The following is a 21927-nucleotide window of genomic DNA, read 5'->3' as shown; positions in this document are numbered from 1 at the left end:
AGTGCGCACGCGCAACAGACAGCGCCGGGCGAGACGGCGAGTACTTACGTCATTGCGGTGCGACTCCAATTCACCGTGCTTGGGGAAACCAGGCTATCCTGCAAAGCTAAGTGGGAGTGGCGCGGAGCTGCAGGGAATCCTAACACCCTGAGCTGCAGCAAGCCGGGTCAGCAAGCTGTAAGTGCGTGGGGTTTTCTCGGACGTGGTGAGTGGGTCTAGTGTAAGCAGATCCGTTCTCTTCCTCAACCTCAGTCTTTTTTTCTGCTCCCAGTTTCCTCTAGGGTGGTGGGTCAGGAGTGGAACCTTAGCCATTGCCCATTCTAGCACTTCTAGCAGAGGCGTCAAGCAGGGCCAGCAGAGTCTGCTCCAGACACTGCTCGCAGTGGCAATCTCTCTTGAACCTTAGCTCCTGAATCGTGTGGTCAGGAACCCAGTCTTATTCGAGCTCTATGTTTTATCCGCTTGGTGGCGTCCAGTACCAATTCCAGCAGTTGAATTCTGCTCCAGTAAAGAGATCGGCTTTTTTTTTTTGGACGTTTGTCAGTGACAAGACAATCAGCAATCTGCTTGTAATGATGGCGAGAGATTTAATTGTCTCATCCTAGATCTTAACTTGGGTGTGGCAAATACTTTATGATTGAATCGATTCTTCCTTGTATTCATTCAGTAAATTGCTAGTTGAGCATTTAAGTTTTAGGCCTTTATGAAATTTACAGTCCAGTGGCTCTGCTATTATCTAGTGAGTATCAAGTGCTTGTGTGGAGGTTAGGGGGAACAAGTGAAATCTAATAGGTGTCAAGAAGATGATATACAGAACTATCGGTCCAGGTGTATAGTAATAATAGCATGTATAACGACGTTCAGTAGCTATAACTTTGCATTACAGAGCAGTTTTACAGATTGTTCATTATCCAAGAAGTATTTTTTCCCCGCGTTTGCATAGACTCGCCAAAGTTAACAAAATTTGTGAAAGATGAAGTAAACTTTTGATTTCGAATAGACCAGTTTCTCCCTTTTTAGTTCTTGAAGCCATTTTTCTGACTTTATTATCTTCTGTGGTAAGAACATATATAAAGGGACCTTTGGACAACTGGAGGGGAGATGTGATTTTTCTCTACATCACTTAATGGATTATTTAAAATGGAGACTAGTGTTTACATATTTCTGGAAGAAGAATATTTCAATCTGAGTCTTCAAGGGGGGAAAAAAACTTCATTTGAATTACGAATTTTTACTCATAGGAGTATAGAACTGTGCATCATTATAGAATTATAGATCAAGTTGACCTCTTTGCCAGGAAGAGAAATAAAGCGCAGACCTGCACAAAGTCTAGGCAAGTTAAAGGAGAAACTGAAGAAAAAATCCTGATCCTGTGCCCTTTTGCCTACTATACTCTGCTTCTTTGCTCGTCTTGTAAGTCATATTTTAGAAATAACTGAATTTATAAGATTTTTAAATTATAACGATTGAGTTACGTTTGAGGACGATGGTTAATATCAAGTATATATTTGTGATCCATTTTGTAATTAAAATTTTATTACCTTTTTAAAAAAGATGTGCAGGTTCTGGTATAATATGCATATTCTTTTTGTCTACATAGAATATTTTTAAAATGACCACACCAAACAAGACACCTCCTGGTGCTGACCCTAAGCAGTTGGAAAGGACTGGAACTGTACGGGAGATTGGGTCACAAGCTGTTTGGTCACTCTCATCTTGCAAACCAGGTAAAACAAAATGAAAAATCTGTTTGCAATCACTACTTACAGTTTCCTTGTCCTCTGGAATGACTTTAATATTGTTTTTGTTTATATTCTTTAATTCTAAAACTAAATTTAATTGGTTGTCATTTGTTATATATCTCTTCCTAATTGTTTTGTTAATATCCAGTTTAATTTAACTGCATATGTCATAAGGTCTGTTTATCCTCCCCATCTCTATTATTCAGTTACTTGGTTAGCATTTTTTTGCTGGCTATTTCTCTAGATGGGATAAATGGGTGATACATTTTTTGAGTGATATCCCAAAATAACTTTATTTTACTCTTAGGATAGAATTGTAGAATGTCGGTCTTTTTCTCAAAAATTTGTGGATGCTATTTTACCATTTCTTCTTTTGTCATATTGCAAATAAGGCCTATGCCCATCTGTCTTTTTTTCTAAATAACTTGTTCTTTCTTTCTGGAAGCATTTACCCTTTTCCTATTTGTTTTTAGGGTTCAAGACTTTGGCCAAGATATGCCAGGATACATGTGTATCTTTTCTCCTGTGTCTAATTCGACAGGCATTTTCTACCTGTAGATGCAAGCTCAGAGAAAGATTTTTAGCTTTAGGAACTTTATAATGTTATTGGTTTAGTAGTTGCTTTTCCTTCAGGAACTTGTACTATTTACACGTTGACTCCTACAGCCATCTTCCCAACCAAGCCTCTTTTGTTTCCCTTTACAATTCCTTTCTCTCTCATCAGTAATTTATTGAGGTCTGTCTAATTTACTTACAATAAAATTCACCCTTTTTAGGCATATAGTTCTATGAATTTTAACAAACACAGATAGTCATGTAAGTACCATCAGAATCAAATACAGTACATTTCCATCATCCAAAGAAATTTCTCAAATGCTTTCTCTACATCTATTGCTATGATCACATGGCTTTTCTCCTTTAGCCTGTTGGCGTGATGGATTACATTATTTGATTTAGAATGTTGAACCAGCTTTGCATACATGGAATAAATCTGTTGATTGTGGCATAAAATTTTTTAAAAAATAATATTCTAGTTGCTAATATTTTCTTGAGGATATTTATATTTGTGTTCATGAGAGAGATTGTTCTTTAATTTCTCTTTCTTGTGAGTCTTTATCTGGTTTTGGTATATGGATAATGCAGCTCTCATAGAATGAGAATTATTCTTTCTGCTTCTTTTTTCTGCAGTAGATTGTAGAGTATTGGTATAATTTCTTCTTTAAATGTTTGATAGAAATCACAAGTGAAACTGTCTAGATTTGGTGATTTCTTTTGGAAGGTTATTAATTTTTTATTTAATTTTTGTAATAGATTCAGATTATTTCTTGTGGCGTGAGTTTTGGTAGATGGCGTGTTTCAAGGTATTGGTCTATTTTATTTAGGTTGTCACATTCATGCACATAAAGTTGTTTATAAGACTTCTTTATTTATTTTTTTGTTACCCATGGGATTATTAGTGATGGTCCCTCTTTTGTTTATAATATTAGTAATTTGTGTTTTCTTTCTTTTTCCTTGAGTAGGTTAATTGATTTTTATTGACCTTTTCAAAGAACCAGCTTGTGGTTTTAATGATTTTTCTCTATTAATTTCCTGTTTTTGGTTACTTTGAGTTTTGCTCTGATTTTATTTTTTCTGATTATTTTGGATTTAATTTGCCCTTTATATAATTTTCAAAAGTGAAAGTTTCGATGATTAATTTTAGATCTCTCTCTCTCTCTCTACATATATATATACAATATATATGTATATATATATATATATCTCCATGCTATAAAGTCATCACTAAGCACTGTTTTTGCTGCATTCTACAATTTCGATAATTTGTATTTTCATTCAGTTTCAAATATTTTAAAATTTCTCTTGATACTTCTGTGATTCACATGTTGTTTAATCTTTAAATATTGGGAGATTTTTCAGTTTTTGTTCTGTTATTGATTTCTAGTTTAACTGTACTCTGGTCAGAGAGCATATTTTGTATGATTTCTGTTCTTTAAAAAAAATATTGTCAATTTTATAACCCAGAATGTGCTTCATCTTGGTGAACGTTACACATGAGCTTGAGGAGAATTGTATATTCTTGAGAAGCTTGTGTATTCTGGTGTCATTGGATGAAGTAATCTATAAATATGAATTTGATCCAGTTGATTGATGGTGCTATTCAGTTCAGTTACATCCGTACTGATTTTCTGACTACTGGATAAAGACTAAGATTCAGTGGCTAAAATTCCTGCAGTGTCTTGGTTTTTGTTTCCCCTGTTATTTCAGAATTTCCTTAGAGACTCTTTAGATGCTGTCTAAGCTTGCAGTTTTTAAATAACTTCTCGTTGTACAGGAGCCCTGCTGATATGGTGGTTAAATTCTAGGAGGAACAAAAGCGTTCTATGGTCCTGTGGCTAGATCTCATTCTTTTAGTGGGGCCTGTGTTCATGGCTGTTACTTTTACAAGTGCTTCTCACCTTTCTTCCCTCTTAGGTGAGATAGTGAAGCTGGAGGAGGCTGGCATTAGATATATTTTCCGCCTCATGTCAGTAAGGCTGTGAGAAAACCCATGTTAGTTACTAAAACAGTTTTCCTTGAAGTCAGGCTTTTGTTGAGGACAGAATGCTCTGGGTGTATTTTACAATTATTACTTTCACCCTCCCTCTGCAGGGAGCACTGGAGAATTTTCTCTGATCTTTACCCTGAAGAAAACCTGGTGGGGTTCCTAGAGGTAAAATTCATGAAAATTCAGAGCCTTCCTAAGACTGGGCTTCCAGGAGTTTTTCTCTCTCAAGCTAGTCCACACTCAGTCTCCAGCAATTTGTCAATTAGCCAATTACTCTCTTTAAGTTTTGCTACCAGTTGCTGACTCCAGAGATGGTTTCTGCTCTTAGTAAGCTGTGATTCTCTGTGTTCACCTCTCTCTTCAGTTTTCTGGGTGATAGTTTTCCCTGTGACCTCAATTCTTTGTTGTACTTAAGATTTACTGGTGTTATTGAGTTCAGTGTGTTGTAGGGATGAGAATGACATCTTCCAAGCTCTTTACATGTCAGACTGGAAACTGGATATTCTTCCTTTTAGTTTTAAACTCTATATCTTCATATTTCAACTGGATTTCTTATAGGCAACATATGATTGGGTCTTGCTTTTTTTAAATCTAATCTGACATTATTTAATCTAGAGTGTTTAGACCATCTACACTTAATGTTTCTATTGATGTAATTAGATTCAAAACTACTATCGAAATTTATTTTCCTTTTCCTGTTAATGTTTGTTCCTTCTTTTTCTCCTATTTTTGGATGAATTCAGTATTTTTTATGATTCTGTTTTATCTCTACTACTGACTTAGTAGTTATACATTCTTTTTGAAATTTCTGAGTGGTTGCCCGTGGTGGTCGGTTGCCTTTTATCACAGTTTACTTTCCAGCAGTATTATACCACTATAGATATGGTACATGAATCCTTCAACAGTATATTTCCAGCTCTTCCTCCTATCCTTACTGCCATTTTTGTCATACCTTTTACTTTCATATTTTAAGCTCCAGAATATATTGTTGGTATTTTTGTTTAAAAGAGCCAATTATATTTTGGACTGAATAAAAATAAACCTTTTATGTTTACCTTAATTTTTTCAATTTTTGGAACTTTCCATTTCTTTGAATAGATTCAGATTTCTATCTGGTATTGTAGTCCTTATGCCTAAAGAACTTTCTTTCACATTTTTTGTATTGCAGGTCTGCTAACAATGTTAGGTTGGAAAAGTTTTCATTTTTCTTTTATTATTATATCTTTTCCCTGTGCGGAATTCTACTTTGGCAGATTTTTCTGCTTTAAAGATGTCATTCCATTATCTTTTGGCTTGCATAGTTTCTGAAAAGAAGTCTGCTTTAATAAATGTTTTTTTTTTTTTCCTGGCTACCTTTAAGATTTTATCTTTGATTTTTAGCAATATCAATATGATGTGTCAACATGTATATGTGTGTGTATGTATAATCCTGCACGAGATTCACTGAGATTCTTGGATCTTCTGGTGTGATGTCTTGCATTATTTTATGAAAATTTATGGCCATTATTTCATCAAGCATTTCTTTTGCCCTATTTCTTCTCTGTTGTCTTTCTGGGAATTCAGTTATACATATGCTAGATGATTTGGTATTGTCTCATAGGCTTTAGGTTGTCCATTTTTTTTCCACTCTTTTTTTCTTTGGATATTTTTTTATTGGCCTTCCTTCAAGTCTATTGCTTCTATCTTTGGCTTCATTTAGTCTACTGATGATTCTGTATTCTGTTTAAAGAATCTTTCATCTCTGGTATTTTTTTTTTTAATAGCTTTTCCATTTGACTTTTAAAGGAGTTTTCATCTCTGTTGAAATTCCCTATCTGTTTCTGCATTTCATCTACCTTTTCCCCTGCATTCTTTAACATTAATTATAGTTACTTAAAATCTCTGTCCAATAATTCCAACATCTGGGTAATATCTGAGTGTGTTTCTATTGATTGCTTTGTCTTTTGATAATATTTATTTTCCTTTCTTGTTTGTCATAATTTTTTACTGAATGCCAACTCTCATATGTAGACAGTACCTCACAGGCTTTTCATATTCCTCTAAAGATGCCCAGTGCTTATGGAGGGGTCTATTGTTCCAGATAAGTTTTCTTAGTGTTCTTCCTTGACTCTCAGTTTCAGCTTTCTCTGTACCCACATGCTTCAGATGGTGTGTCTCTCCATGCCCTTGCCCTGCTTTCAGCACTAGAATACTGTGCCTTGTTACTCAGTGTGGGGGTGAGAAGCAGGGCTTGTTCTCTGTTTTTCTGGTCCAGTTTGTCTTAGACAAACCTTTTGCGCCTGGTCTCCAGGGTAAGGGTCTCTCAGTATTTTGGGCCCTCCTATAATAACCAAACTCTGTCTTGTATCTGTGACTCGTCTTTTGTGGGAGAGAGTTTTCTGCCCCATGTCCATAGGACGGACTGTGTCCTGCTTCTCCCCCAGGGGTAGAGGTTTTTTTCTATTACACTTCTCTCAGCGAGGATGGGTCCGTATTTGTGTCCTGGAGTAAACCCGTTTGATGCTCCTCTCCCAGCAGCTTAACTTCTTTTGGAAGGAGGATGGGGCTCTTTACTTTTCCTGCAATGGTAGTCAGTTTCTCTATGCACGTACTACTAAAGTAAGCGTTCCACTCTCCAGCTCTTCACTAGATCTTTCTGGTATGTACAGTGAGAGCCCTTGGAAAAGAGTCTGAAAGAAACGTGAGTTCACCTTGTGTTTGGGATTTCCAAGGCTGCTATACTTTATGGTAGCCCACACTTGGCCTTTAGTAATTTGTTACAGTCCAATCAGATTTCTTCTTAGGTCAATGTTATCTGGTCAATGTTCTTTCCTGCTATGCTCTCCCACAGTTTGGAAAGATACTACGTCCTTTTTCTCCTGAGCCTAGGAGCTGCACCTTCTTGAATTTGAGGCTGTTCAGTTGCTGTGTGGTTCAAGCTCTCACATTTTCAAGAAAAATTATGAGTTTGTGGTTTATATAGCCTTTCTTGTTTTTTTGAATAGGGGTGATCCCCTATCCGACTGCTTTGGTAGTTTCTCATATTCTTTACAGCATCAAATACTTCCGTGATTTTGCCCAAATTGAATATCTTCCATTGTTTGACCTAATTCGACTGGTGCCATTCTGTGTCAGTAATGTATGAATCAGTGCAAGTCCACATTATTTTATGCTATGGCATTTGCAGAGGGCAACACATAGAAGTCACTGGTTCCCTGAAGATGCCCCACTGCTCTGATATCTTCCAGATACAGAAGAGAACAGTTGACACTATCACAAGAGTGGTGGGACCACGTAAAAATGTGTCGGATATGAAAGTCTTGAAATTTATCAGTGTAGGGCCATACATACATTTTACTCCCTGTGATTTTGAGCTTCGAGTGCATCGGTGATATATCATTGATATGATCATTAATATGATTATCATTTTACACATTAAGAATGACTGACTACTCTTTATTAATGAGAAACAGCATGATAAAGTTAATCGTTTAACCTTTACTTTGCTTCTCTATGGTCAGGTATTTTTTAATTCAAGTTAGCAAATAGTTACTCTAGAATACTCTTAGAGATTTAAAAGTACAAAAGACACCACCCTTGCTGTCAAGGAGTTCTCAATCTACTGGAGGACTTATGGCTTTAAACTAGTCATTATTGTACAATATAATAATGTATAACTTCTGTTGAGTGCTTACTAAATGACATGTCTTGTCATTTACATATATAAAATAAACGATTATGTCAATAAAATCTCCAAGAGTCACACAAAGTATGTACTATAATGTATTTTTACCAGTTTCTAAATAAGGATACTGTAGTACAGAAATATTAAGTAATTTGGCAAAGATCCCATAATGAGTGAGAATGCTGAGATCCAAGCAGCCAGCACCTACCACGTCATGCTGCTTTGCCGCAAAGTACGGGCTCAGTGCAGTAGCAGCCCAGAAGAGAAAGTGGTTGACTCTGCCTGAAAGGATCAGGGACGTCTTCATGATGACGCTTATCCTGCGTGATGGATCAAGGATAGGATTTCACTGAGTAAGGATATAACGGCAAGAGGAACAGTATGCACAAAGGTATACAGCTTAGACGAAAGGCGGCTCATTCAAAGAATTATAGGTGGTCAGTAAGTCTAGAACAGAATGAGGTGGCCTAGATGAAGCTAGGAGTTAGGGAGAAGCCTGATCACATAGGACTTTATTAAACAGTTCATACTTTATTGTATAGCTAATATGAACCATTGGAAATTTTTAAGTATCCGTGTAAAACAATCAGTATTTGTTTATATTTGTGAAGTGAATATAAATATACACATAGTATATTTAGAAAATGTTCTTTAGACATTAAAGCTAACAACCAAGAAAACTCTGTTCTAATATAAACGTTTTCATTTGCAAGTGCTATTTCTTCTAATGGTTGAGGTCTAGTTAAGAGGATAGAAGAATTCTGGTTAATTTAAATCTCATATTACTGACCATTCTGTTTGTTGAACTTTCTGGACAAATATACATGCTAATTTTATGTTTTGAATATATAGCCCTTTCTTTATCATGAGAATTTATCATCACTTGTCTTTTTAGGATTTGGAGTAGATCAATTACGAGATGACAATCTGGAAACTTACTGGCAATCAGATGGCTCCCAACCTCATTTAGTGAACATCCAATTCAGGTAATACATTTTTGAATTTTTCAATTTGTATAGGTTATAAGTGGACAAAGAAATCCATTTTACATACATAAAGTTTAAAAAATATAGAAATTATAGTGAAATGCACTTAACTCTGCTTTTGATCAGTCTCAGAGATTATGATTCTGCGTGCTAGATTATTCTTAGTTTACTTCGTCTTATTTTTTATAAATTCTTTATGGTACCTTACACACACAGAGTTCCTTTAATGTAGATATTTCTCAAATAAACTTTTAACATGATTTATTTCAGAAGAATATGCTTTGCTCATGACCCAGCACAATGATTTGATGCACTACATTAAGTACACCTGGAGTGATAGTAGTGAGTTCATCATCAGGGGTAGACTCAGTCTATAAACCTATAACCCAGATGCTACCTAGAACCCCGGTTTAGCTGTAGACTATTCATGTGACTTCTCAAATTTGTACTTTCATTTGGAGGTTCAATCAGTGGGCAGGAGTATGCCAACTCCTGTCCTAGGGTATGATATATATATACACCAGAAATAAAAACAGCGGGTAATATTTTTTTAAAGACTTAAAATACCAGATACTTTGCTAAATGCCTTACCCATTCATTTTATTTAACCTTTCCTGTTACTTTTAATTGTTTAGAAACCAACTTTTACCCAAAGAGGGCATTTTCCACCTGCACTAGGAACAAAGAAGAATGCAATCATTTATATCTCTATATATGTGTGTATGTGTGTACATATATGTATTTTTTTTTTTAATGTCTACAACACCTGGTCTTCCTAGGTGGTCTCCCAACCAAGTACTAACCAGGCCCGACCCTGCTTAGCTTCCAAGGTTAGACACGATCAGACACGTTCAGGGTGGCGTGGCCGTAGACTCATATGTAATCTTTATACATACATATGTATGTATGTATATATCTCATTTGTTTGCTTTTTATTTTAGGAAAATATGTGGATTCTTTGTTTATTTTATGTCTCAGTCTTTTGTTAATAATATATCAAGCATGTTAACAGGAAATGATAAACATAATTTTATAACTATTTTTTTTTTTAATTTTAAGTCCTCTTTCTCATGAGTTTGTAGTCGCTCTTATATAGTCATACAGACCTGGATTCAATTTCTGGGTCTGTAATTTACCACGTGTGTAAATGAGGACTAGTTGCTTAGCCTGATCTGAGCCTCGGTTTTCTCATCTATAATGTGGGCATAATAATGCTATGTTAAATGATAATAAGAACTTCTAGTAACAGAACTGACATCAGCGTTTTTTACAAGATGGAAATTTGTTTCATCTACCTCTTCATACAAGAGGAGCCTGGCAGTGCAGGAACGGTATGGCAGCCCCACAGTATGCTGTGGGCCCAGATCACTTCGCTCTCCAGCCCACTATTCTTAGCTCCTGGATTCTATCCACAAGGTTACATCATGACCCAGGATGCCTACTGGAATTTCACTCATCATGTCTGTGTCCCAGGCAGTAGGAAGAATAGGTGGGAAAGTTGACAGGGGCATGTCTTCCTTTTAAAGAAACTTTTTTATAACACATGGTTATTCGGTTTAAGTCTTACTGGTCATAACTTAGTCACATGGTCATACCAGCTGTAAAGGAAGCTGGGGAATGTAGTCTTGCTGGATGTTATGAAGAAAGAAGAGAAAGGGGGCTGTTAGGTTGGCTAGCAGTAGCCGTCACTAATGTCTTCTGTCTCAGTGTCATGGATTCCAAATTAATTGACAATGTATTCAAGAGTCAGCAGGTGGAGACCAAAATATAACTCTATAAAACTGACAAAACCAGTATTTGAGAAGAAGGCTTACATCTACAGTCAAGCGTGTTTCTTAATTTCTAACCCTAGAATTAAACCAACTTACCCCTCCATCCAGTTACGAAAGCGCTGGACCAGGTAGATCCTGCCCCTTTTAAATTAGTGGCAAGAAGGAACAAAGCAAATGTTTGCTTCCTGTCAGCAACTCTTTCTCAGCAGAAGGAGAGCAGAGGGCGAAGGAGTAGAAAGAGGCTGGGAGTGTTACTTATGCCATCAGAAACGGGGAAGTATTAGCCTTTCTCTTATTCCTACAATACCTTGTCTTAAGAGTTTAGCAGGATGTCAGGCATATAGTAAGAATTCAGTTTATGGTGATTATTGTAATGATGATTTGAGCAATTTAAGTAGATGACACTCTGTTTCATAAGCTGCTTTTATTTTAATCTTCCCATGTTTGACAAAGAGCCCAATTTTCTATGCAATGCTGTTTTACCATGAGATAAAATTTATAAATAATTTGAAAAGGCTTTATGGGTACGTTTTAGAGTAATGGTTTTAAGCCTTTGGTGAGGTCACACTTTTCTTTGCCAATTTAATGAAGCTGTGTATACAGCATAAATTATACATGTGATTTCTTGGGAAACAGGGACCTTAGGATAAAATCTCATTGTGTAGATTAAATTTAAAGAACTGCAAACACCTACAAATTACTGTAAACTGATGTCGATGACTGTTGAGTAAGCTAAGTATAATTAATTAGTAGAAAGGTAATAGTGGTTAAGATCATGTGAAGCAGACAGACACACGTTCGCACTCTAACAGTGCCCACCGAGTGTTATATATATTTTTTAGCAATAAAATGAAGGTGATAGAAGCTCCTATGTCACAAGGTTGAGGAGTAAATGAAATAAGACATGTAAAACGTGTCCTGGGCCAGACACAAAAGTATTCACTTGCTATATGCTGCTATTGCTGTTTTCTTTTTTTTTTTAATGATAATGTTGTTATTCTTTGTCTTTCCAACTTCACCCTGATTATCTTGTGGTTTCCAGGGACTAAGTTATCCTGAATTTCATAACTCATAGATAAAATTATTCTGAGCAAAGAACTTGGCCTTTAGATCTGCTTTTGTTAAAAAAAAAAAAATCCTCTTCTTGATCTTTGATCTCTCTCTAATAAGAAAGACCTTTCAGTGCCTGCTTATGGCTCATCAGGGAAAAAAATCTTTGGCATGCCCTTCAAAATTTCCCCTTCTTCCTCTGCTTCCTCTCATGCCTCCTTCCTGGCCCAGCAGAAACAGAATGATGTCAGTTTGATACCTGTGGCCTCTTTTGAAAACCTGGTAGTGGTATTTATCCTGTCAGCAGTTTCTGAGTATTTAGGGTTTTACGTCTTCATCTGTCTTTATTATTTGAGGGAAAGTCCTTAACTTTCCCCATTCCTTTTGATTAATGGCTTGGGCTGTAGAAGCTTGGTTCCCTCACTAAGAGCTACAGATCCCCTGCTGTTTTTATAGGTTGACTTTTGACACAGGCTACTTCTGTTCAAGGAACTCATTGTCATTAAGTTAGTGCCAGTTTATACCAGAACTGAACTGTTAAAGCATATTTAAATAGACTTCTTAATGTTTTTCTAGTTGATGTTTAAAATTGTCTATTTTTTTTCTAATGACCAAAAAAACATATGCTTATTGTAAAAATTCAACAGAACATATAGAAATAGTGAAAAAGAAAATATCTCCTATAGTTCTACCCTGCCAAAATAGTAATTTTTACTGTTTTTGTATGAGTCTGTCTAGATCTTGCTCTCTCTCTCTTCTCTCTTTCTTCCCCTCTCTTCCCCTCTCTCCTCCTCCCCTCCTCTACACACACACACACACACACACACACACACACACAGATTTACAGGCCTTTAACATATTTCGTTTGCTCCAAAATGTGATCCTTCTGTATATACTGTGTTGTAATCTGCTTTTTTCCTACTCTATATATCTGTTTGATTATTTTAAATAGTTGTATAGTATTTCATTGAATGGCTATAATTTATTTGACTGATTTTCTATTGAGATATATATTTAGTTGTTTGTGACTTTTCAATAATTTAACCTCAGGACAATAAACATTTTTCTGCATTTGTTTTTAAGTAGTAGTAGTATTGTCTTTTAATGTACTCTTAGAAGTTGAAATCGTGGGTCAAAGGTTGTATGCTGACTGACTGGCTATGGAAGTACCCTTTGCTAATCAATTTGAGTATTATCATTCATTTAAATATTTTGCAATGTAACAAAGCTAATGTCTATGTGTTTTAAATTCTATTTGATTATTAGATATTGAACATATTTTCATGTTTTTAGTCACTTGCATTTTTTTCTGAGTTAAATTTTCTGTAATATAGTCTTTGTTTATCTTTTTAAATATGTATATTTTAAAAATAGCTGAGTTTTATTTCTTGCATTAAGGAAGAAATTATACTTTGTTTTTTAAAAAATTGCTTTTTTCTTTACTGGGCTTACTTTTTCACTTAGCTAATTATTTTCAAGTATTAACATAGGAACTTAAGTAACTAATAAAAAACCCCCAAGCTTGTTAGAATAATTTCTTTGTCTAAAATACAAACAAAGAGGACTGAAGTTCTTAGTGCTTGTTTGTACTCTAAGGTGCCTAATTCGGCTTAATCGTTCCTTCTTTGCTCACATCTGGTTCATGACCATGTCTAGATAAGAGATCTCCATATAAGTAAAATGTGTATCTGTATTTTTACATGTTCTTCATTTTCATCATTAAAAGTAAAAGACATGGAAATGGTTGATTTAAATACTCATTTTAGGAAACTGTGAATTTTAAAATCAGAAGATATTTTAGATATAATCTTGCCTCATGATAAAGGTTATGTTGTTTTTACTTTATTGCTTTTAGAAGAAAAACAACTGTGAAGACATTATGTATTTATGCAGACTACAAATCTGATGAAAGCTATACTCCAAGCAAGATCTCAGTCAGAGTAGGAAATAATTTCCACAACCTTCAAGAAATTCGGGTATGTCTTTCAAGTTTAAATATAGATGTTATTCTGTAACTCAGGCTATTTAGAAGATAGTCACGTTTAACATTAGATTAGAGAGATTAAAACATAAATGTATAAAACGAAAGTTGTTGGTATTTAAGAAAACATTTTTAATTTTTTATAGTATTTTTTTATTTTGAATTCTAGTTGTCTTTATTTTCTCCTATATTCAATATGGAAATTTTCAGACATACAGAAAAGGTAAAGTATTGTATAGTGAATCCCAGTATACTTACCTTCTAGATTCTACAATTTGTTAATGTTTTGCTGTATTTGCTTTATTATAATCTGTCAATCCATCTGATTTTTATATGTGTTTCAAAATAAGTTGCAGATATCTGTACATATCAACTCCAAATATTTTCAGCATGACATATAACTGGAATTATTATTATTTGCTTAAGATTAATTTTTTAAGGTAAAATTTATATAAATTTTGCACAGATCTTAAGTCTAGGGTTTGGTGCTTTTTGACAAATTCATATAGCTGTGTAACCCCGATTCCTGTCAAGATACAGAACATTTCCATTACCCCAGAAAATTTCATCATATCCTTTCCTAGTCAATCTCCATCTTCATCCTACTCTTGGAGGTAACTATTTTTCTGATTTTGTGTATGTATCTGTATATGTATTCATTCTATAAATCAGTTTTGCCTGTTCTGGAATGTCATATTAGTAGAATCATACAGGGTGTAACTTTTGCTTAAGGCTTTTTTGACTCAACCTGTTTTTTGAGATTAATCCATGTTGTTACATGTATTATTTCATTTTTTATTCCTGAGATGTAGTCCATTGTTTGAATATGCCACAGTTTATTTATCCTTTGTATAACTTTTTGGAGCTATTAGGACAGTGCTTTTGCGACCTGAATTTTATAAGTTCAAAATATTTACTTTTGAGAGATATTTTCAATAATTTTATATTGTAAACCTGTGAAGTTCAGGCCTTTGGCATTTTTCCTTGTCAAAATCATAAGCTCAAATAATCATTAAAATCTTTGAAAATTGCTTGGTTCAGAGAGATCTAGAAGACCCGTCATTTTTGAAAGGCTTCCAGTTTATTTGTGGCCTGGACTCTCATTTGACTTAGTGTTTCTATTCAGACCCTGTCTCTACATTTTCTATTTATCACATGATTGGGTCACTCATATTGAGAAACCATTTGAGAGCAGAATCATCTTATTTTGGTTTAAAGCTTAAGATTCATCATATAAGTGCTCAGTTAGTTTGAAATATGTGAAACACTAGAAGTAAAATGTTTTGATCCAAAATATGTGTGGCATGTATTTGAAATGTTCACTAGATGTCACTGTTGTCCTTTAATTGTTAGTCTCATATCCTAGTTAATAAGTTCAATACCTCAAGAAGTCTTAAGTTGTATTAGTATTTCTTAGAGTCTGAGTGAGTGTGTGTGTGTGTGTATTCAAAAATTCTTTGATGCATTTTGGAAAATTTACATCTTCCTACATGATTTCTATATTTACAAATGTCTTTTATTCTCTTGTTAATTAGAGAAAATTTAAATGATATTTGGACCATTGTGGAATATTTTTAATCTAGTCTTTGCTTCTATTTTATCATTTAAGTGCTAAAACATTAGCCACATAGAATAAGGGCTCTTTGAGGTAGCCTCTTAATTTTATTCTAAGTGTATTTATATTTCTGTGTAGTGACCACATAACCTCATGAGACTAGTAATACTAAATATTACCAGGTGATAATGTAAGTTGTTTTCCTGAAAAACTTAATGAACACACTGCTTTTCTGCCACAGTTCTCACTAAGGAACCATAATTTTTGGATTTTGCTTTAAAATATTAGTGCTGCTTTTGTAGCGCATGATGTAAAAGATACTTCATCTTTTGTTTATACATCTTTATATGTGATGTAGTCTAACTCTTTTTCCTTAAAGAAATAAGAATCTGATAGCACTTTGTTTTTTAAGGAAAAATAAGCAGATCATGATTTTGTTTCTTATATTACTCCTCTATGAGATCAAAATTATTTTTTTAAAAATCCGTGCTTCTTCTAACTCAGATAGTGATTAAAATAGTGTGAACTTTTATGAGGTTTTAGAGCCATCATTTCATTAGTTATAGGACTGATTTAACTGAGTGGAAAATTTAACTAAATCTTTTTATGTTTTTCCATGGATGCTTGCCACTGGAGGGTGTAGTGTGTTTTGAAGTGTTTAAATGGGTTTTCCTTTTTACTAGAAATTATGGATTTGTTTACTTGAAATACTCTAAAAACCTATTTTTTTTTGTAATTTTACTATTGATTTGAGTAATTTTTTAACAATTTAGTTCAGGGTGAGAAAAGCTAATGACTATCCTATTTATTCCAAAATTATTCTTTTTCTATCATATTTTTCCTTCAGTTCAGTTATGAAGCGTGAATATATATCTATATCTTTGTTCTTTGTAGTAAAATCTCCACAAAGAAATCAGACTCTTTACTCTTCTGGAATGCATATTTTAACCTCTATATATGAGACATGACTTAAAATGGAAGTGGAGTTTGTACTTTCGGCTTGATGACTGAAAGATACTAACACTGGGTTTCGCCAAATAGAATATTTTTGACACCAAAGTTGAATTTATTCATGTGGCTCATTCTACTTTTTCAAAATTATCCATTCTACACAAATTGGAAACCAAAAACTGAAGAATATTTTATAAGATGTTTATAATTTATCGTTTCTACACAGAGGCTATTTCTAAATAAAAGTGAGATTTAACATGAGACTTTATGTCATTATCTTTTCAGAATACTTAATTTCACTTGTGTTATTTTTATGCAAGAAGTCATGTTCAAGTGTTCAAGATGTTATTCAAGGGAAGTTTTCAAATAAAGATATAGTTGCTTTAAAAAATTTTAAATCCTTTGTATTTTAGCATTATATTTTGATTTAATGTTCTTTTCCTTTGTTCTCAGAAGAGAAGATATATGTGAAGTAAATTTTTGTTACTGCGAGCAAGGAACCAAATAAATACTATATCTTAGATGGGACCATTTTAACACTATAGAAAACATCTCCAGCTAAAATCCAAGAAAAATTAAAGTCCTTTTCAGTTTGCTAACTAGTTACAGTCATCCCTCAGAGCGCCCTCCTCCAAAGTCCTCAGATACTCAATTCCCTTATAAAAATGGCATAGTAGTTACATATAATCAGTTCTCATCCTTCTGTATGCTTCACATCATCTCTAGATTAGTATAATGCTAATATAGTGTAAATGCTATATAAATACTTGTTGCACTGTTTTGCTTAGGGAATAATGACAAGACAAAAAAGCTGTACATGTTCAGAACAGAGCAACCATCAGAGGCTTAACTGCATAGTACATATAACTTTTTTTCAAATATTTTCAACCTGTAGTTGGTTGAATATGCAGATATGGAACCTATAGATACAGAGGGCTGTTTCTGTTTTTAAAAACTATTGTAGAAATGTTTGTACTTAAATATAAAACTAATGTGGTTTATTAGACATTCAGTCACAGTTCTCAAAATGATTTCTAGATAGTTCTGTGAAAAACAACTTGTTGACTTAAAATTAAGCAGATACTTGCAGCATATTTGGAAGTTGTCCATTGGTCCATTGTTAGCATTTTGCTTCTAAAATTTGTGGCTAGAAAGAATAAAATATTGATGGAGCACAAGATTGAGCACTTTAGTGAATTTTAAGCCTTGTTTTTATCTTCAGATAATAAAGCTTTACCAAGTCTTTTTTTTAGGAGATGGCTTGAAACAAGTCTTCAATGTTGAGAGCTATAATGATACTTTCCCTCTATTGCATGTAGGCAAGCCTTTTGGCTCTCCATGTTGTGTGGCTATGGGAGTCTATATATGGTACTCCGACAGAAGTGATTAATAAGTCAGCTCTTCTGTTAAAATAATACTTACTATTATAATTTGAGTTTCATTAATATGTGTGGTAGAACAAGAAGATACAGACAGAGGCTCTGGCTCTATGCATTGATCTTAAAATCACTGATTTACTTTCCTTTGAGGGGCCTATTTTAAAGAACTTGATGTAAAGTGTAATAATTTAGGTAGTATCCACAAACATAAATTGGTTTGCTAAGATAGAGTATTTAATATATTGAGCCTTTGGAAAGATGGTTTTTATTGAATTTAACTAAAAGAAAACATATTTAATATTAGTTTTTATAAGTAACTTTAGAACATCTTTGAAATGACTTTAGAATGTTTTGGTGTGATACTCATAATTTTTAGGCCAGAAATGTCATTCTCCTTTATCTCTCTCTTGAAAATAACATATACAATTTAAAAAATTATAATTATATGCATTACTTATTTCCAAAATGAAATTGAGGTAACTGTGCATTTGGGCTATATTTCCTTTTGAAGCTAAAATATTTTGCACAATAGAAAAACATATGTATTTTTAACAGAAATATTCTAGTACCTTTTTTTTTTTTACCATAAACTTAGACTATAGATTTTTTTTTTTTTTTGACTTTAGATTTTTAAAGAGATGTAGTCTGGCATTCCCACACAAGATAAATTCATACTTTATTTGGTAAATATATAATTAGGGCCAGCTAAGTGCCAGACAATATGTTGAGTACTGGGTCTACAGCAAAGATAGTCATTTTTTTCTGTCCTTAAGCACGTCCTAGTCTGAAGGAAGAGAGAGGTAAATAAATCTCAACAATTATAATAGTAAATACAGCCAGGGGAGTATGGGAACACATGGAATGTTAGAGCAATAGTTTAAAAAGTTTGTCTAAAAGAGGTGATGGTTTAACTGAATCTCAAGAATCAATCAATATAAAGCCTACTCAAATGGAGAGTAAAGTGGGGGCATCCTAAAAAGGGACACGGTGTACCTGTAAAGGTGTGGAAACATGAGATCTGACATAAGGGCAGAACTGCAAGTATTTAAGTATACCCTAAGGGCCTAAGGCTGAGTAGGTGGCAAGGAGTGTCAAGAAAGACTGGAGAAGGATTTAGTCATTCAACACATTTATTGTGATGGTAATAAGGAGTTTACGTTCTTGCCAGGAATAAATATCTAATTGTTAAAGTGAAAATATAAAGACAAAAGTGAGATTGTGTTTACTGTCACACTTCTAGGGAGTTTAGACTTCAAATGAGGCAACACTGATAAAGTTTAATCTTGGGAATGCTGAGGCTGGAACAATGTGAAGACAAGCTAGATAATATCCAAATGAAAATTATGAGAATTCAACGGAGGCTGTGGGTTTAACTAAGTTGGGTTCGAAAGAAAGGGATGTATTTGTAGTAGAATTAAAAGGACTTGTGACTGATTCCTACCTGGGGTACACTTGGAGCGTAGGTAGGGGGTTCAGGTAGATAGAAGGGGAAATCTAGAATTCTCCTCAGGTTTGGCAGCTGGAAAAAATGTTACCATTGATCAGAAGTGGAGTACAAAGCTAAGCTAAGGACAGTTGGGGGTGGGGATGGAGAGAACAGTTAAGCTAATGAGATTAATTTTCGTCACTGATTTTTGGTATCTTTTCAGATGGAGAGCTTTTCAATATATGGATCTGAACCTGAGGAAAGAAGGCTAGTTTAGAGGTGTAGATTTGGGGATCATCAGTGTGTAAGTAGAAGCTTAGGTGTGAGTTTTGATTAATTCAAGGTGCGTGTAAAGTAGAAAAGAAGAACGCCAGGGCCAGAACTGTGCAAATGCTAAAATGCAAGGACTGGGTAGAGAAAGATTATCTAGTTTACAAAAAAAAAAAAAAAAAAGCTGAGAGGAAAGGCAAGAGACAGAAAATCAAGAGAATATGATGTCTTGGAAGCTGAAAATGGTTAGGAGTATCCAGTTAGGTACTGAAAAGTTTTCTTCATAAGCCTGTGTTACATACGTTTTAAAAGGCAATTTATTTAATGCAATTCTGAACAAAGGCAGTTCTTGCAAGCAGTTTAATCACTCTATGGAGTACTATCTTCTGAAGTGAGAAGACTGCGAAGGAGATTCTTGCTTTGTTTCATAATGCTTTGAATTGGAAAGTTTTGTACTGCTGATGCATCCTTAAATTAAACCTTGAAGTCGATGAGGGCGCTTTTTCGAGTGCTCTTTTGCAGCAGTTACGGGAGAACAGCACTGCTTCTTTTCGGCAGTGTGACAGCAGCAACAGCTGAGGACAAAGAAAGCAAAGCAAAACAAAACAAAACAAAAAACCATTATTTAACTCTATGGCAGAATATAATGCAATAGAAATATATACTTACAAAAGTGAAAATGACAAGTCTTTAGAGATACAGATTATCACCCTCTTTCATATAAGGGAGGTCTGCGATGGGCAGCCGAGCAGGGCAGGTGTGAGCACTTGCCTGAGATCCTAGCGTACTGTCAAAAACAATAGGCATTTAATAAAAATTTGCCAAATATACCAGTCAGTCCAGAGGCTTGCCACTGACACATGCTTGTTTAGTTTGCTTCAAAAAGATTATCTGGGCAAATCTGATTCTTTCAGATAATTTTAAAAAATTGTGATAAAAAACACATAAAATTTACCATCAACATTTTGACATGTAGAGGTCAGTAGTGTAAAGTTTATTCAAATTATTGTATAACAGATCTGCAGAACTTTTTCATCTTGCAAAACTGAAAATCTATATCAATTAAACAGCTCTCTCTCAGTTTTACTCTTCTTCTACCCCTGGAAGCTACCATTCTACTTTCTGTTTCTATGAATTGGACAACTTTAGATCCCTCATATAAGTGGACTCATAAAGTATTTTTGTGACTGGCTTATTTCACTTAGCACAATTTCTTTAAGGGACATTTAGGTTATAGCACGTGACAAAATTTCTTTCTTTTTTAAGACTAAATAATATTTCATTGTATATATATATCACATTATGTTTATCCATCTGTTGATGGACACTTGGGTGACTTCTATTTCTTGACTATTTTGAATAATGCTGCCATGAACATGGGTGTGAAAATCTCTTTGAAACCGTGATTTCAGTTTTTTTTTTTTTGGTACATACCCAGAAGTGGGGATTGTAAGATCCTACTGTAGTTCTATTTTTACCTTTTTGCTTCTGTCAGAGATGTGACTCTTAAAAAACAACAGGCAAGTTAGCAGCAAGAGTCGATGTGATAGTGATGTGGAGAGGGTGGGTAAGGTGGATGGCCATGTGCAAACTGAAGTTTTGAAGTTAGAAGGATGTAAATTATAAGATATGGGAAGAGGTAGAGTGTATGCAAAGATAAAGACAGCCAGGAGAGAGAAAAAGAGTTAAACAAGTGACTGGTACCCCAAATAGTTTTCATTTACTGCCCTCTCCAGTACATGGTTTTTTACTTTTTCTGTCATTCCCATGGGTATATTAACTTATTAGGAAGCCCCTTCTTCCTTTAGAAACTCTTGAATGAATCTTTATTTTTGGCAATGAGCAATAGAATAATAGTAGCAGCAAACCTTACTGAAAACTATCTACTGAAAAATTTTATCAGAATTTTAAAGTGTATCTTAATTGAGGTAAGTCCATGCAGGGCCTTCATTTTCTTCTCAGCCTCTTATTTGACATGTGGTAAATGAAGAATTAATAACCTCCCATAATTAGAGGCAAATGGGTGATTATTTCAGTGGGACCAAATATTGCATTCAGAAAAAAAAGGATCAGCATTTCAACTGTGATTTAGATTGGACTGACCACCGAAGGATTGTTTTTGAATTATCTTGTTCACCCTTATTTGTGTGTATTGTTACCTCTGCTGTTTATTAAGTACTTTCTACACGCACATTACTATGCGAAGCAGTTAGCACTCACTATTTCATTTTGTCTCCAAAGCTCAAGGTGTGGTCAGATGTTACTACTATCCCTATATTCAAATAAAACTGAGACTTAGATAATTTAAATGACGCTTTTGCTGTATGGCTCACTCTAAATGTCAGAAGGTTGGAGCTTTAAGAAACTTTAGAAGTAATCTAGTTCCTCAAAAAAATTAGATGCTAGGCAGTCAGGCAGGTGCTGTGCCACTGAGAGTCGATGCTTTATCCAAAGGGGACAGCGACTATTCAGTTTCAGCCTTTGTTACCACATGGGACTGTAGGTACAGTGTTGCCAATTAGACTTTTTGAAATCAGAAATCTATATTTGAATGCGAAGTTTCCTAATTTTTAAAACATGCTGGGCACCTGTGGTATGTCCACAGG

At 34.5% G+C, this 21927-nt stretch overlaps 1 protein-coding gene and 1 pseudogene across 13 annotated transcripts in view; one reads left to right on the top strand and one right to left on the bottom strand.

Moving 5' to 3' along the window:
* Positions 1 to 44: 44 nt before the first annotated feature.
* The window catches only part of ANAPC10 (anaphase promoting complex subunit 10), a 246919-nt gene continuing 225036 nt past the window's right edge, over positions 45 to 21927 (top strand). For 8 of the 13 annotated variants that reach the window (XM_036233529.1, XM_016164038.2, XM_016164040.2 and 5 more), the window contains exons 1-4: positions 70 to 177; positions 1601 to 1727; positions 8847 to 8937; positions 13615 to 13735. In XM_036233529.1, the coding sequence (XP_036089422.1) occupies positions 1613 to 1727; positions 8847 to 8937; positions 13615 to 13735 (327 nt within the window). In that variant the 5' untranslated portion in view covers positions 70 to 177; positions 1601 to 1612. The other 5 variants (XM_036233527.1, XM_016164036.2, XM_036233526.1 and 2 more) reach the window with 5 other exon arrangements.
* LOC118612662 lies at positions 9692 to 9810 on the bottom strand (annotated as a pseudogene).

Source organism: Rousettus aegyptiacus, unplaced genomic scaffold, assembly GCF_014176215.1.
Source record: "Rousettus aegyptiacus isolate mRouAeg1 unplaced genomic scaffold, mRouAeg1.p scaffold_m13_p_16, whole genome shotgun sequence".
Lineage (NCBI taxonomy): Eukaryota > Metazoa > Chordata > Mammalia > Chiroptera > Pteropodidae > Rousettus > Rousettus aegyptiacus.
Note: the sequence above shows the minus strand (reverse complement) of the source record. Positions and strands in the feature narration are given on the sequence as shown.